General features: G+C 32.7%; 2 protein-coding genes across 2 annotated transcripts; both read right to left on the bottom strand.

Annotated features, from left to right (window-relative positions):
• Window positions 1-246: 246 nt before the first annotated feature.
• Window positions 247-5,184, bottom strand: LOC131956159 (uncharacterized). The gene is made up of 9 exons (XM_059320582.1): window positions 5,061-5,184; window positions 4,498-4,620; window positions 3,738-3,866; window positions 3,179-3,376; window positions 2,824-2,958; window positions 2,335-2,441; window positions 1,995-2,113; window positions 1,304-1,470; window positions 247-453 (listed from the first exon to the last, which is right to left on the bottom strand). The coding sequence occupies exons 1-9, from the start codon at window positions 5,076-5,078 to the stop codon at window positions 247-249; spliced, it is 1,203 nt and encodes a 400-aa protein (XP_059176565.1). The 5' UTR covers window positions 5,079-5,184.
• Window positions 5,185-8,269: 3,085 nt separating this feature from the next.
• On the bottom strand, window positions 8,270-11,462 carry LOC131956158 (uncharacterized). Its single transcript, XM_059320581.1, has 6 exons — window positions 11,007-11,462; window positions 10,610-10,698; window positions 9,517-9,670; window positions 9,333-9,397; window positions 8,384-8,507; window positions 8,270-8,286 (listed from the first exon to the last, which is right to left on the bottom strand). Exons 1-6 carry the CDS (start codon window positions 11,422-11,424, stop codon window positions 8,270-8,272), a joined length of 867 nt encoding a protein of 288 aa, XP_059176564.1. The 5' UTR covers window positions 11,425-11,462.
• Window positions 11,463-15,280: the final 3,818 nt, after the last annotated feature.

The raw sequence follows: 15,280 nt of genomic DNA, 5'->3' as shown, positions 1-15,280 counted from the left end.
TTTTTTTGTTCTTTTTACTAGTCTCTAATTACAAATGCTATGCATGTTGAATATTAATGAACACTCAAAATTAAAACAGCAGCAGTTATCCCAATTTAATTATATGGTCCCTTAAGAATGTACAAAGAAGAATTGTGACTAACTTTCTATGGTCCCTTATGAATGTACGAAGAAGAATTGGTACCCACCTCATATGGCCCTTTATGAATATACCAAGGAGAATTGTGACCCACCTTCTATGGTCCCTTATGAATGTACCAAGAAGAATTGTGACCAACCTCCTTGCTCAGTCTGGGGCTCACACAAATAGTTGTGGTCAATCTTTGGATGACTCTTGCAGTGCTTGTGTCTGCTGGATATCAAGCCAATGTAGTAAGGCAGGTGCCATGTCTTCGTGACGTCAATCATTTTCTCTGTGTTTGATTCTGAGCACTCTGGACAAACTAGTGTCACCTGTACAAAAATCTGGGCTTTAGGCACATTTGTTTATTTAAATTATTTCATTCATTTTTTTTCAGTTGCCTCCCCTACTCCATTAAAAAGAAAAATATGTTCTTAATAAAATTAAGCAACACTATACTTTCCTTAGACTATAAACTGTTATTTTGTATACAAATATATTGTTACTGTTTGTTAAAGTTTTACTAAATATATTGAAACAGCATAAATTGTTTAAAAATTGAAATTACTTTTTTTTAAATAAAAAAAAAACAGTAACTTTCTAAATTAAATAATAATTAGCTTTTTACACTAGTTTTAAGGTAATGTTTTTAATAATATTTCAGCCGAATGTACACCTAATGAAGACAGAAACAGCACATACAAATTTCTACAGTGTAGACTTAGCTAAGATACAAACACCAAATACAAATCAATACAACCTACACCAAACCAAGATAGAAAATCGCATACAAATTCATAGTGTAGATCTAACCATGATAAAAACACCACATTCAAATCCATAAAATCTCGACCTAGTTAAGATAGAAACACCACATACAAATCCACACTGTGGATCTATCCTAGAAAAAAAAAACCCACATACAATGTTCACTAAACCAAGATAAAAACACCACATACAAATCCATAAAATCTCGACCTAGTTAAGACAGAAACACCACATACAAATCCATAAAATCTCGACCTAGTTAAGACAGCAACACCACATACAAATCCATAAAGTGTAGACCTAGTTAAGACAGAAACACCACATACAAATTTATAGTGTACACTTAGCTAAGACATAAACACCACATACAAATCCATAAAGTGTACACTTAGCTAAGACAGAAGCACCACATACAAATCCATAAAGTTTCATTTTCTGCACCACACTGTCCACTACTAGCAGGACTTGTCTGAGAGCAGCAAACATGGTACTGCGAGCCTCCTGCGAGGAGTCGATGATGCTGGAACTTTTCTTCTGCCTGATGTCAACAGCCCTAGCAGATACAACCAGCACTGGAGTCTCTGGGGTTGGGAAAACAAAAGGCTGAATTCTTGAGTTGCTGTTCAATAATGCACAATTACGTAAAGCATAATGTTAAAACTTGAGGCTGATTTCTTGATGAGATAAACATTATTTTAATTTTAATTTATTATGCATATTATTAATTAAGCATACTCGGGTCACAGATAAGTTAAAAAAGGTCAGTGAAACATATAAAGTACAATATTAATTAGTTTTACTAAATATATTTAAATAATGTATTACAATCAATACAGCTATTTAGGTCACAGTTTGATACAATTTATTTCAAAACAATAAAACAATTTGGTAAATTATAGATTAAAAAAACATAAATCAGTTAATTAAATATTACATGATTAATTTTGTAATCATTGAACTAAAATAAAATTTTGGCTTTTATTTAAGTTAAATGATACTTTTAAAATTAAAAATACATTGAGTCACAGTTGAACCAGTAATAGTGTATCTTAAATATAATACATTGGACAGTCATAAAAAAACAGCGAGATAAAAAATAGATTACTGTCAAGTCTTGCGTCACCCTTGTATCTGTGTAGAGAGGCTCTGATGTCCACTGGACCCTGTCTAATCAAGAAACCAGTGCGCCAGATACACAAGGGCTGGAACACTTTCAACACTGACCTGTTCATCAAAACCAGAAGTTAATTTTTGTAATGAACTTAGCCGCTCGTTAAATATACACACATACACACTTGTTGTATAAATGGGTGTAGCACTTAAGATGGACAAGGTTTTATAGGAATGGTGGAAGGTATAAAGCTGCTTAAATTTGTCTTCAATGTGTTAGCTGCTTGAATAAAATTAATTAAAAGCTTATTGAAAATGGAAACATGTAAAGCTACCTTAAAAGTTTTGACATAAAGCCGTCAGGAATTGTGGGTAGGAAGTTGTAGCATCTGTTTGTTTGTATAATCCTCTGCTGAGGGCAAGGCTCGGGCCATAAACTTTGCTGAGAAACATTGTTTTAATGGATCAACTTGTTATTTGGCTAAACATTTGTGACTTTAAAAAATAGAAAATTAAACTTGAAAAAGTCCACTTCTTTAATAATAAAAAGAATTTTGTAAATTGGACAACTTCATGAGTTGAGGAATTAAAGGAGCTATAATTTTACATTTTTTAAAATACAAATAGGTTTATCTGAGCTTTTAAAACATTGTTTATTTATTTTTTAAAATACTTTAATGGCAGTTAATGTTTTTCATATTGTGAAAAATATAAAACATTCAGTCCACCTATGTACATATAGGACAGTATTAAAAAATTCAGTGAGAATATTAGCTAAGTCCAACTGAGCCTTTAAAATGGAGACACACAAGATTTCAACTCACCAACATGCTGTGACTCTCTGGGATATCTGACATCCTTACATACACAGAATCTCCATCTTGGCTTTTTTCAAACAAAAGTGGACTCAGTTTTATAAGCAAGCCTTGTCTTTTAAAAATATCTGCAGCTTTCAAAGCCTGGTAAAAAATTATAAAAGCAAGAATCTCTAAACCAATATAACAAAGCTTTAGGTACACTTGGGAAATAGGAAGAAGCAAATAACAAAAATAATTTAAAATGTCAAATGCAAAAAAATTTTAAAAAATAAAAAGTAAAAATCAAAGCGATTGTCACATCAACATACAATTTTTAGAATTTGCTTAAATGCAAAAAAAAAAAAAAAAAAAAAAATCTCACCTCTCCATGAAGTTTTTCTGCTTGAATAAAAGCCTCAAATGAATTGACCTTCCAGCATGGAACACTGTGACCTATGGAGGTGACCCTGACCTTGTCAGGAGGTGTTGTAGTCAGGAATTTGACCAACAGACTTTCATAAGTCATTAGGTCTGTGGCACACAAACTCTTTCGCTGATGCCACAAATACAGACCATTTCCCTGAAATTGTGGTATGAAACAAAAACATGTTTTTACCTCTCATTTTAACTAATTTCTAAACCTGTAGCTTACTTTAAAAAAGTAGCATATAAAGAAAAGATTAAACTACTTTAATGAACTGAAAAAGAATTTCTTACTGCTATATTTCACTTTAAGTTGTATGTACTTAAAATTCTACATTGTTTCACATCATTAGACTAAAAATATTTGATAAATAGCTTAAAAGGAATTTGAAAAATCAACATCGTTATGCTCATCTTCTATGTGTAGGCTACAAACATATTGTTAAAAAATCTATAACTTACTCCTATAATCAATTTTTTTTATAAGCAGTAAAGGTTACAAAATCAAGAAAACCTACCCAGTAGTGCAGCAGATTGAGAACCTTCCCTAATTTTTGATAGGAGTACTTGGTATATCCCTGAGCTTTAGCCTCCACATCTGTTTGGTGAAATAGTGATTTCTGGTCTGTAAAACCTGACTTGGGTAGCTGGACAAGAATAAAATAAAGTAAAATAATGAATTCTGATATGAAAAACCTCTTTGATAGGTGGAGAATAATGGAAAAATGAGTAAATTTGTCATTAAACATGTTTTTTATGATCTGTCTAACTGAAAATATTTTATCAAAATGTCTCCTTTGCATAATTTTTTTCATTTTAGACTATGAAATTAATTTAAAAATAGCAACTAGAAGATTTATTTATTTTTTAAATTTTAAAATTGGTAGAGTAAACAAAAGATAGGATGATGAGAACATATTTTATACACCAATTTAATTTCTTTTAAATATATCGTTGTATTTTATTTCAATATAATTTTTTCTGACTCTGTTTTCAGACACATAGAAACATCTGATCTATGATTTAACAGATTTGACAAAACACAGATCTATAATTTAACATATTGGACTAAACATCTGACATGTAATCTAACACACAGAGTAAAACATGTGATCTACAATTTAACACAGTTGAAAAAACACAGATCTGTAATTTAACACATCGAACAAAACACACAGATCTACAGTTTAATACATTAGACAAAACACAGACCTATAATTTTGTAATCTAACACAGAGCAAAACACCTGATATATAACTAAACACTATGAAAAACCACCTTATCTATAATTTCCAATGTTTTTTTCGACCATTCACAATGCACCCAGGGAACAAGGACCTTCACATTTTCAGCACATTTAATTAAAGCTGAGGTCACATCCTTCTGAAAATTTTCTCTGGTCTGCAATAGCAATAAATTTACATAGGTAAATTTTTCTATCATTCAATATAAACAGATTAATTATTGTAATGTATTTTAAATTAAAATGTTAAAAGAAATTAGAACATTTTTACTCTTAAAACAGGCCCAGATTTTCAAAATGTACAAATAGCACACTTTATTCTAAAAAAACAACTCAGACCTTGGCATGCAGTATGCTAACTCTCTAATTTGTTAGATCTACAATACTGTATAAGTAAAGCCATTTTTTTTAATATCTCAAGAAATAAACTTAGCAAATAATACTTTAAATTAAAGTATCAACAACATATTTGGTAAAAAATCTTTATAAACCTTCGGTATTTTACACCCTATATATTTTGATAGTCTGGATGTGAATGCTGATTTTATAGCATAATTAATATGTGTAAAGTAATTACTGAACATGAAGGCAAACTTACTACATTTATTGTTGTCATTCTCTGAGTCTCTTCCTTTTCCACTAGATTTTCTAAACTCTCTAGACTGGAGATTCCCCATGCTAACCCTTGCTGACCTTTAAAGTCAAGGTGTTCCAATTGATAGTTCCTCCTGATCAGAAGTAAAAACTTGAGGTTACCTTTAACTTACATATATTATGTTAGAAAACTGCATCCTGTAATATGTTATTTGAAGAATAGCAGCTTTATAATAAGGGTATGGAAAAAATCATTATATTAAAAATGTGAACTTGTGGTGTGAAATAAATCAAATAAATGAAAATAATCTGTCAAAGTTTCATAAATTTTCCTCAAATAAAACCTTACTGGTAAAGCTCATAGGTTGCAGCATAGAGACTTTTGATGAGGTATTTAATTCTTCTCTTGATCAAAGTTTTCACCTTGCTGCCACCAGGTGTGTCAGATACTTCCACAAGTAGAAACACAACATCAGAACACTGGGGGTGAAGGTGAAGGACATTTATATAAAGCACAACTGTACTTTTGACACAATTATAGAACAGAGGGTTGTTAAAAACCCGACAGCAACTATTAAAAAGAATAGGATCATAAAATTTGTCATCACTTTATCCTGTGCCTAGATGTTTAGTAACACCCCATACTTAGTGAACACAGCTGTTTTTGCTGGAAATATTTTAATGATTTGATGAAACTTCTACAACAGAGCAGGATGTTTTAACAATGTCCGTTCTTATTTTTTGTACTTATTTTCTTTCAACAGTTTACAAGCAAATATGAACTTTTCCTCAAGAGAAAAGCACAACTGTACCACAAGTGATCAGTCCAAAAAATTTTCAAGTATTAGAGAATGTTGTTATTGGTAATTCAAAAGAATTGCAACAATTAAATGGTGTGTTTTGTTAGATTATATGTAAATTTTATGAAAAAAATATCAACATCAAAACTAAAATTATTAACATAACAATTAAATAAAATTTAAAGTTATTTAGATAATAAAAACAAGTAGTTAATACCTTAATAATTACTGATGCAATAATGTCCGCCATTTTTTCTGCACATGCAACAATTTTAGTGTCCTCAGTGGGTGGAGTATACACAATCATTACAACAGAACCTCCAGAGACTAAGGTTTCTTTTAGAGGCTAGAAAACATTGTTGGTTAAATGTTCATTACAACAGAACCTTCAGAGACTAAGGTTTCTTTTAGAGGCTAGAAAACATTGGTCATTAAATGTTCATTACAACAGAACATTCAGAGACTAAGGTTTCTTTCAGAGGCTAGAAAACGTTGGGCATTAAATGTTCATTACAACAGAACCTTCAGAGACCAAGGTTTCTTTCAGAGGCTAGAAAACGTTGGTCATTAAATGTTCATTACAACAGAACCTTCAGAGACCAAGGTTTCTTTCAGAGGCTAGAAAACATTGTTGGTTAAATGTTCATTACAACAGAACCTTCAGAGACCAAGGTTTCTTTCAGAGGCTAGAAAACATTGTTGGTTAAATGTTCATTACAACAGAACCTTCAGAGACTAAGGTTTCTTTTAGAGGCTAGAAAACATTGTTGATTAAATGTTCATTACAACAGAACCTTCAGAGACTAAGGTTTCTTTCAGCGGCTAGAAAACATTGTTTGTTACATTTTCATATCAAGAGAACCTCCAGAGACTAAGGTTTCTTTCAGAGGCTAGAAAACATTGTTCATTAAATGTTCATTACAACAGAACCTTCAGAGACTAAGGTTTCTTTTAGAGGCTAGAAAACATTGTTGGTTAAATGGCTAGGATGAAAACAATCATTGTAAATGAACCCTCTGAGACAAGTCACTATTTTAGTGATTAATATACTTTTTTAATGAAGATAGAAAAATATCTAACACCACACTAGCACTTAGAGTTTGTATAGTATAAGCGTACATATCTAAAAACAACTGTTGGTATAATAGAATCAACTGAATATCTGACAGAAATATTTAATACAATAAAGAATGATAATAATGTTCTTAGGTGTTTATATTTAAAGCAAAAATAATTGTAAAAAAAAAATTATGAAAATTCTCATGCAAAAAATTCTAATCAATAAGAAAATATTTCTTACATCTGATTATCTGTAGCATCAACAATGTAATATTTATTTCTATAATTAAAATTACCATTATGTTGTAAGGTAGAAACAAAACTTGATAAGCCACTTACACTCTGTGCAGGTATTTCAAAAATATTCCAAGTGTTTGAGTCTGTTGTTCCTGGCAAAACAAAAGACTGGCAACAACTAAATGGCTTCAGGGTTTTGTTTTTACCTCCACTGAGAAGATTCAAAACCTGCTCATCCAGGCTTCCATCCCTCAAAATAACAAGTTTTCTTTTCTCTAGGTCCTTGTACTCTTCCTGATTTTCACCTTTGATACAAAACATTATTTTTAAACTGCTAGCGCATTTAAATATATGTTTTAGGTTAGGCCTATATTTCAATAATTTTTAGTTTCAACACTGTCTATGATGATCATATTGTTGAAATGGAAAAACAAAATTATTTTGTCTACAACGTTAGAGGATACAATTTTAAAAAGTGCTAAAACTAATGCTGATGCAATCAGCACTTTAAGTACTCTTTCAAACCAGATGGTTCTTAGAGCAGATGAAGTAGAGTTTATCCATTTCAATGATGTTGGCATATGAAAATATTGTATGGTCAGCACTCTATGCCCACGTTTATTTGCCCTCGCCACAGTCAAGTACCCAATAGAGCTGATTGGACTCAGCCAAGTCTTACAGCCTTGAGCCACTGAACTATTGGCTTTTATGTTGGTAATCATGTTGTATAATGCTTGAACAATACACTAAATCAACTACAACATTCAAACTATTTTTTTTATTTGCAAAAAAACATTTTCTCGTTTTTCTGTTTACCTGTCAAGATGGAGTATTGTTTCCCCTCTGATATAAGTGGGTTACCTGCCCACTGAAAGGAGCCTTTAGAAAGTCTGGTGTGAACTACCAAAAAAAAACATATTTTTATTTAATAGTTTATTTTAAGTATCCATTATAACAAAGTTAAAAAAAATTGATCAATGTAGTTAAGTAACATACAGTTACCTACAGTAATGATTGCAATTTGGTATCCGCTTGATTATTATTTCAAGTAAAAAGCACTTGTATTTTTATGCACCATAGTAGTAGTGATCACCCAACAAATAAGTTATATTTGTCTTTATATGCATACAATCTCTTAGTAATAAATGTTTATAATTAGCAGAAAAATAGCATTTCACTATATAAATGATGACATATAATGCAAGAAATTATAAGAAACAAAGAGACTTACCGTATGAGTCTGGAATTATGGCAGCATTAGTAGCCATGGCAGACACATTCTGCAACTTGTTGCAATTACTGAACAAATAGTGCAGGCCTTTCTCTGTGATTTTTCTGCAGGCATTCACCTCCAGCTGCAGAAGTTTAATTGATGTTAAGTTGAGGTTTGGTGCTTGAGCGTTTAGGTGCTAGCTCGAAGGTCTAAAGTTCAGATCTCAATTTGGAGGTGTAACTGTAGTGTCCCTGAGTCCACCCAGCTCTAATGTGTACCTGACTTACATTGGGGAAATTAAAGGCAGCTGGGAATATTCCTGACCACATCATACCTTTATATGCCGAAGTCAAAAAACATGAATTCTACTTCATCTGCCCAATGGATTGGAAGGTCTAAAGAGAAATTTTTACTTTAAGACTTGGTGCTACAAGAGAGTACTCAGTCAACAGTTAATACAAATTTTGGAATATATCTGTGAGGAAACACTACATCATCGTACAGTTAGTATTGATGATAATGGTACCTCGAAGCTAGCCCTATAATAATTAATCTAAAACATTAACATAGTCCTAGGATTAAAAGTATCATTACCTATTATTGGTATAAAAATATGTGGGTTTGGCAAGTCGACAACAACCAAAACTTGTTTTAGTGAGGTATGGATGCAAATATAATTGAATATAATTTTATTACTCAAAAATTATTATTCTTTAGCTTTTTAAATATTTTCTTATTTACTAATATCTTTACAAAATGGAGGTAAAATATGAAAAATAAAGTAAAATTTAACAAGCCAAGAAATAGCAAAAACAATCTTTTTAAGTAAATAATATTTTTTTTTTTTAATTAAACTAGTCTAACCAGTTAAACAGAGAAGAAAGTAAAATTATTCCAATTAATTTAAATACCTATTGAATTATTTAAAGATGCTTATATAATAAAAAAGAAATAAATGAAAACTAACCATTTGTATGTCAGGAAATAAACGAGTTATCCAAATTAATCCTTGATCACTTATGTTGGTGCACCCTAAAAATAAAAACAAAGCCTGTAGCAGTTACCAAACTTTTGTCACAGCCCTGACAACCCAGTTATGCACAGAAATCTAATGAGACTTTGACAGATTCAACATTTAAATTCAGACTTACCAACCATATTCAATTTTTTTAGATTTGAAAATTTGGGAACAGTTGTCATGCCGCCTCCATGCAAGTGTGCAAACAGGAAATCTGTCAGCTGGTCAATTCCATTCAGGTTCAAGGTCACCAGATCAGCAGAAAGGTTCTGCTGGATGATGATGGGCTGTCAAAAAGGTTTTGTCAAAGTACTTTAGAAAGGTAGACTACACCTCAAATTTGAATTAAGATATGTGCTTTTCGGATTTAAATATATTGGCTTAGACAAGAAGCATAATTAGAAAGAAAAGTATTTGTTTTGTAATATTATTATGTAATGTTATTATGAATATTTTATACTTTTTCTACTTTACATTTAAGTTGAACTATATGAAAATATTTTAAAAATTGAATATGAAATTTGTATTGGAAAAAACAGAGTAGGCCTACAACTGACAAAATAAGATGGCAATAGTTAAAAAGAAAATAAAAAAAAAAACATGCTTTTGTGAATAATACAGTTTTTTAAATGAATAAGCTTAAAGTCTGAACATCAATGGATGGACTAGGCTGCCGGTTAAAGAATTACTTCAAACAGCAGAAGCCCAAGAAAGAAGGTTAAAAGGAATGAAAAAGAAAATGCAGTGCCTCAGCCATCCCCTGGGTTATGGGATGACAGACTGATAGATTGGTAGAGATTACAACTACTTATGCAAAGGTCTTTGAGTCATATGATGACCTAGGTCCACCCAACTCTGATGGGCACCTGACTTAAATTAGTTGAAAAAGGCTTCAATAGTGTGCTGAATACACAAGCCCTTCATTTGATCTCTATATTATCTGACCTATGAATGAACCACCACCATGCTGTAAGGATACTAGTAATATTATTTTTTTAAATTTTCCTATACATACAAAAACAAATTGCATAATCTTTTTGATTTCAGTTTCTCTTGCAAATGACAATCACATCAATATAGATACTTTCAGCACTATTATTATTATGGTTACACAATTTTAACAGTACTCAGATTACCTTTACAATATGAATAGGACACAATTTTAACAGTACTCAGATTATCTTTACAATATGAATAGGACACAATTTTAACAGTACTCAGATTACCTTTACAATATGAATAGGTAAATACTCGGGTGGTATATTTCCTGATTTCTCAAATTCCTCCTCAAAAAGTTCTTTCCTTGAAAGAGTCACTGTGATAGTAGGAAATAGTTTTAACAACACACCATACAAGTTAGTGCATTAAATACTAAACTATGCAAGACTAAGTGATAGATCATGCACCAGTAATTGACATACTTTACCCACCAATCATCACAAAGGAAATCACCTTAAATATGGTAATAAAATTATAAGCTTGGCAACTGATTCATCAAGCCAAAAGAAAATAGGATTACATATTGCTCTATATTCCCTCTCTTGTCCCATATAACATAAATAAAATGACCAACCACTACTGTTTTTTATTACGTAATATTGCATGATATTCTGTTTCACAAACCTGGATTGTATTCTGAATGACGATCAACTTTCTTAAGCATTCTTTTTTTTATAAGCAAATCATCAGCATTGATAGGAGGTTTCTTTATTGTTACATCAGTAGATGGAGTCATTGCTTGTTGAAACATATCATACTTAACTCCCTTGTCTTGGTTTTGCTGGTTCAATAGGACAGAAATATCAGGTGCAGCAGATGGTGTCAAAGGGGATACAGTGTCTTTGGATGTTGATTTGGGGCTCTCTATGTTGGCCATTGAGGATCCTTCAGATGAAATACCTTTTTGTTTTGTTGAGTCTTCATTAGCAATTTTCCTTCGAGATTTGTGAGAATCTCTTTTCTTTTTTTCATGCCTTACATCAGTTTTAGGGTGAGTCTTTCCATCAGTTTTTTCAATGCTTTGGATATTTTCAGGCTCCATTCTAGCTTGATTAGCTGCTATTTCTTCAGGTGTTTTATTCAAGCTGTAATAGATTGAGATAATCTTGAGTGATGTCCCTTACATGTTTATGTGTATTATGTGTCTCTCGTCACTTCCTCTCTTACCATCATGGCGTCTGTAAATAAAGGCTGTTAACACCAATGTGGCTTCCTCGTCAATCTATTATATTGGCGACGAAGGATAAACATCTACTAGAAAGAGCACCTACTTACGCAAAAAAGAGGTTTGCTAGAGCTTATTAGCTAATTATTTCTAGAATTATGGCGCTGTATGGCCAAATAAATCAATTTGATGCGAATGATGAAATCATTCAAGATTACCTAGAGAGGTTAAGCTTTTACCTAGAAGCAAACAACGTGACGATAGAAGCCAAAAAGAGAGCTATTTTGTTAACAGTCATAGGGCCTCAACAATTTAGGCTACTAAAGGACTTATGCGCACCAGCTAGTCTAATTACCAAGAGCTTTAACGAGCTGAGCAAATTGCTAACAGACCACCATGCGCCTACCCCATCAAAGTTTCTATGTCGAGCTAGATTTGACAGTAGGACTCGTCAACCAAACGAGTCAATATCAGAATATGTTGCTGCTTTACGTCATTTAAGTGAATTTTGTGAATTTGGAGACACGCTGTCTGACAGACTATGTGAAAAGTTTGTGACAGGTGTAAACAGTCCTGATGTTCAAAGAAAGTTGCTGCTCGAATCAGATCTAACATTGGAAAAAGCAATACAACTTGCAATGTCATTCCAGCAGTCATCAGATGCGGCGAGATCTTTAGCACCTTCAGAGATCCATGCAGTAAACAGCAGGTTAGTCAATAAACATCAACCCCATCAGAGCATTCCAACTTATGCTAAACAGCCTGCTCGTTCAAATCCTAGATCTAAATCTAGTAATAATTATCAAAAATGTCATCGATGCAAAGGTCCCCATGCATCTCATCGGTGCAAGTTCAAGTCTGCAACTTGTTATAAGTGCGGTAAGCAAGGTCACATTGCCAAGGCCTGCTTTGCAAAGTCTTCGTCTGTTGCTAAATCTAGCCAGTCAAGACAGTACCGCAACCAAAAGCAGCACTATGTTAACTCTCACCAAGACTACCTAACCCAACCAATGAACCACTCTACCTGTGAAAATGCTCAAATTGATTTGCAGCCGGATTTCAACCTGTTCTCTGTTAAATCAATAAGTCATGCTCCCATCAATGTACAAGTTTATATCAACGGTAAGAGCATCAGCTTCCAACTTGACACTGGAGCATCTCTAACAATTATAACAAAGAAAGATTTTGACGCTGTCACAGAAGGATCAGTGCCTCTACAGCCATGTCACAAGTGTCTAACAACATACACTGGTGACAATGTTCCGGTAATAGGAGAGTGTATGGTTCATGTAAATTATAATGGTCAAAGTGTTAAACTTCCTCTTCTTGTGGTTGAAGGAAATGGACCGCCATTACTAGGTAGGAACTGGTTAAGTGATCTTAAGTTAAATTGGGAGAGTATTTGTTCATTGAAGAATGTAAAAGAATCTAGTCTTACTTCACTAGATAAAGTTATATCTGAAAATAAATGTGTTTTTGGTAATCATGGATTACTAAATGATAGAACAGTGAAGTTAAGCATTAAAGATACAAATCCAAGATACTGCAAAGCTAGAGTTCCACCTTATGCAATGAGGAATAAAATTGAAAATGAGCTAAGTAGATTGGAATCTAATGGCATTATAAAGAAGGTAGACTATTCCGATTGGGCGACACCCATTGTGCCAGTGTTAAAGAAGGATGGTTCTATAAGAATTTGTGGAGATTATAAAACTACACTGAATAAGCAAATAGAGCTAAATAGGTACCCTATACCTAACATTGAGGAAATCTCTTTGAATTTGGCAGGAGGAGACAAATTCACTGAATTAGACTTTAGTCATGCTTACACTCAACTAGAACTGCATCCAGATTCAAAAGTCTATACGACAATAAACACACATAAAGGACTCTACCAATATGAAAGACTATGTTTTGGCATATCATCTAGCCCTGGAATTTTCCAAGCTGTCATGGACAGTATTTTTAAGGACATTCCAAATGTTTGTGTGTACTTTGACAATGTGTACATAACTGGTAAGAATGACACTGAACATCTTAAAACACTAGATAAAGTCTTGAAAATTGTTGGCGAAAAAGGTTTAAAGATAAACAAAGATAAATGTCAATTCATGCTGACAGAAATTAGTTTTCTTGGTTATATATTAAGCAAGCAAGGCATCAGACCTCAACCTGAGAAAACAAAAGCCATTAAAGAAGCACCCAAACCTGAAAATACCCAACAACTAAGAGCTTTTTTGGGCTTAATAAATTACTATGCAAAGTTCATAGGAAATCTGTCTGGTAAATTATCACCACTGTACAAGCTGCTACAGAAAAATGCAACTTGGCACTGGGGTAAACAACAAGATACTGCTTTTAATACAGCAAAAGAGGCTTTGTCTGCTGACACCTTACTAACTCACTATGACCCAGGGAAAAGACTTGTATTGACATGTGATGCTTCACCAGATGGTGTAGGAGCAGTCTTGTCCCACATGGATGAGAAGGGTGACAGACCCATTGCTTTTGCCAGTAGATCTTTGAACCAGGCTGAGAAAAATTATTCTCAGTTAGATAGGGAAGGCTTAGGCATCATTTTTGGTGTTAAGAAATTTCATAAGTTTCTGTTTGGTAGGAAGTTCACCATCTTTACAGATCATAAACCATTGCTAGGTTTATTTGGAGAAAACAAAACCCTACCTGAGCATGCCTCACCAAGAATTCAAAGATGGGCTATCACACTAACTGCATACAATTATGAATTGAAATACAAACCTGGATCTGAGAATAGTGCAGATAGTCTTAGTAGATTACCTTTAAAAAACCAAAGCCTGAGCTATGTACCAGAAGATGTATTTGTTCTCTTCACTATCATGGATAACTCCAATATAAATGTGAATGATATTAAAAGAGAAACACAAAAAGATGAGTGCTTAATAAAAGTATATGAGTACTGTAAGAATGGTTGGCCTGAAGAGTCTGTGAATGATGACTTAAAGCCATATAAAATAAGAAATAAAACCCTTTGTGAAGATAATATAAAAGATGGAGAAGATGCAGTCCATTATCAGTCAGAGTTGCCTAAACAAAGTATTTGTAACTTAATAAATGATTATGGTGATATGGCAATTTCAAATGTTTTAAAGAGAATACATTAGTAAGAAGGAATGTGATCATCAAACAACTTTGCTAACATCATTAGCACTTAAAGAAACTAAAAGGGTAACATCAAAAGAAAAGAAAAAAGATTTTTGCCATTTAATACACCCATTTCAAATACTGGATCACAGTTGCAAAGTGATATGGTCCAGAATATTACTCATAAACAGTATTTTTGGTTACCAGGAAAGCACTATCAGATTACCTGAGGAAATTGATCAATCAAAGAAATCTATGTCAGTCAAGGATCTGAATAATAGCATAATACTTCCAGATGCCAATTCAAAAATAGTTCCATTAAATCATGACAAACATTCATTGAAAGAAAATTTGCAGTTAATAAGAATGTGTATCTAAGAAATTATGGGAGAAAGGAAAAATGGATACCAGGTCAAATTGTTCAATGTACAGGACCTGTGCCTTATACAGTTAAAAATAACTTGTGCAGATAATAAGTGTGAATCTGTCAATCCCACCAAATCTGAACAGTTCACATCAACTCAGTTGTCCACAACCAAGTTCTGTTGATATGAGTGAACCAAGTTGTCTGGAGTCAGAAAATGTAAATTCTGGAGTTAATGATTTAAATCCT

This window comes from Physella acuta, unplaced genomic scaffold (assembly GCF_028476545.2).
Source record: "Physella acuta isolate Inbredline_101_S28 unplaced genomic scaffold, ASM2847654v3 ptg001131l, whole genome shotgun sequence".
NCBI classification, from domain to species: Eukaryota; Metazoa; Mollusca; class Gastropoda; family Physidae; genus Physella; species Physella acuta.
Note: the sequence above shows the minus strand (reverse complement) of the source record. Positions and strands in the feature narration are given on the sequence as shown.

Bases quoted from the DNA above. Each gene is read 5' to 3' on its own strand.
- LOC131956159 (XM_059320582.1), bottom strand. The intron at 3,377-3,737 runs GTAGGTTTTCTT...CCACAATTTCAG, and splicing joins TCAATCTGCTGCACTACTGG to GGAAATGGTCTGTATTTGTG. The intron at 2,114-2,334 runs GTAGCTTTACAT...TTTGATGAACAG, and splicing joins TTTATGTCAAAACTTTTAAG to GTCAGTGTTGAAAGTGTTCC.
- LOC131956158 (XM_059320581.1), bottom strand. From the start codon at position 11,424: ATGGAGCCTGAAAATATCCAAAGCATTGAAAAAACTGATGGAAAGACT. The intron at 10,699-11,006 runs GTTTGTGAAACA...CTACTATCACAG, and splicing joins TCATTCAGAATACAATCCAG to TGACTCTTTCAAGGAAAGAA. The intron at 9,398-9,516 runs GTAAGTCTGAAT...TTTTATTTTTAG, and splicing joins AAAAAAATTGAATATGGTTG to GGTGCACCAACATAAGTGAT.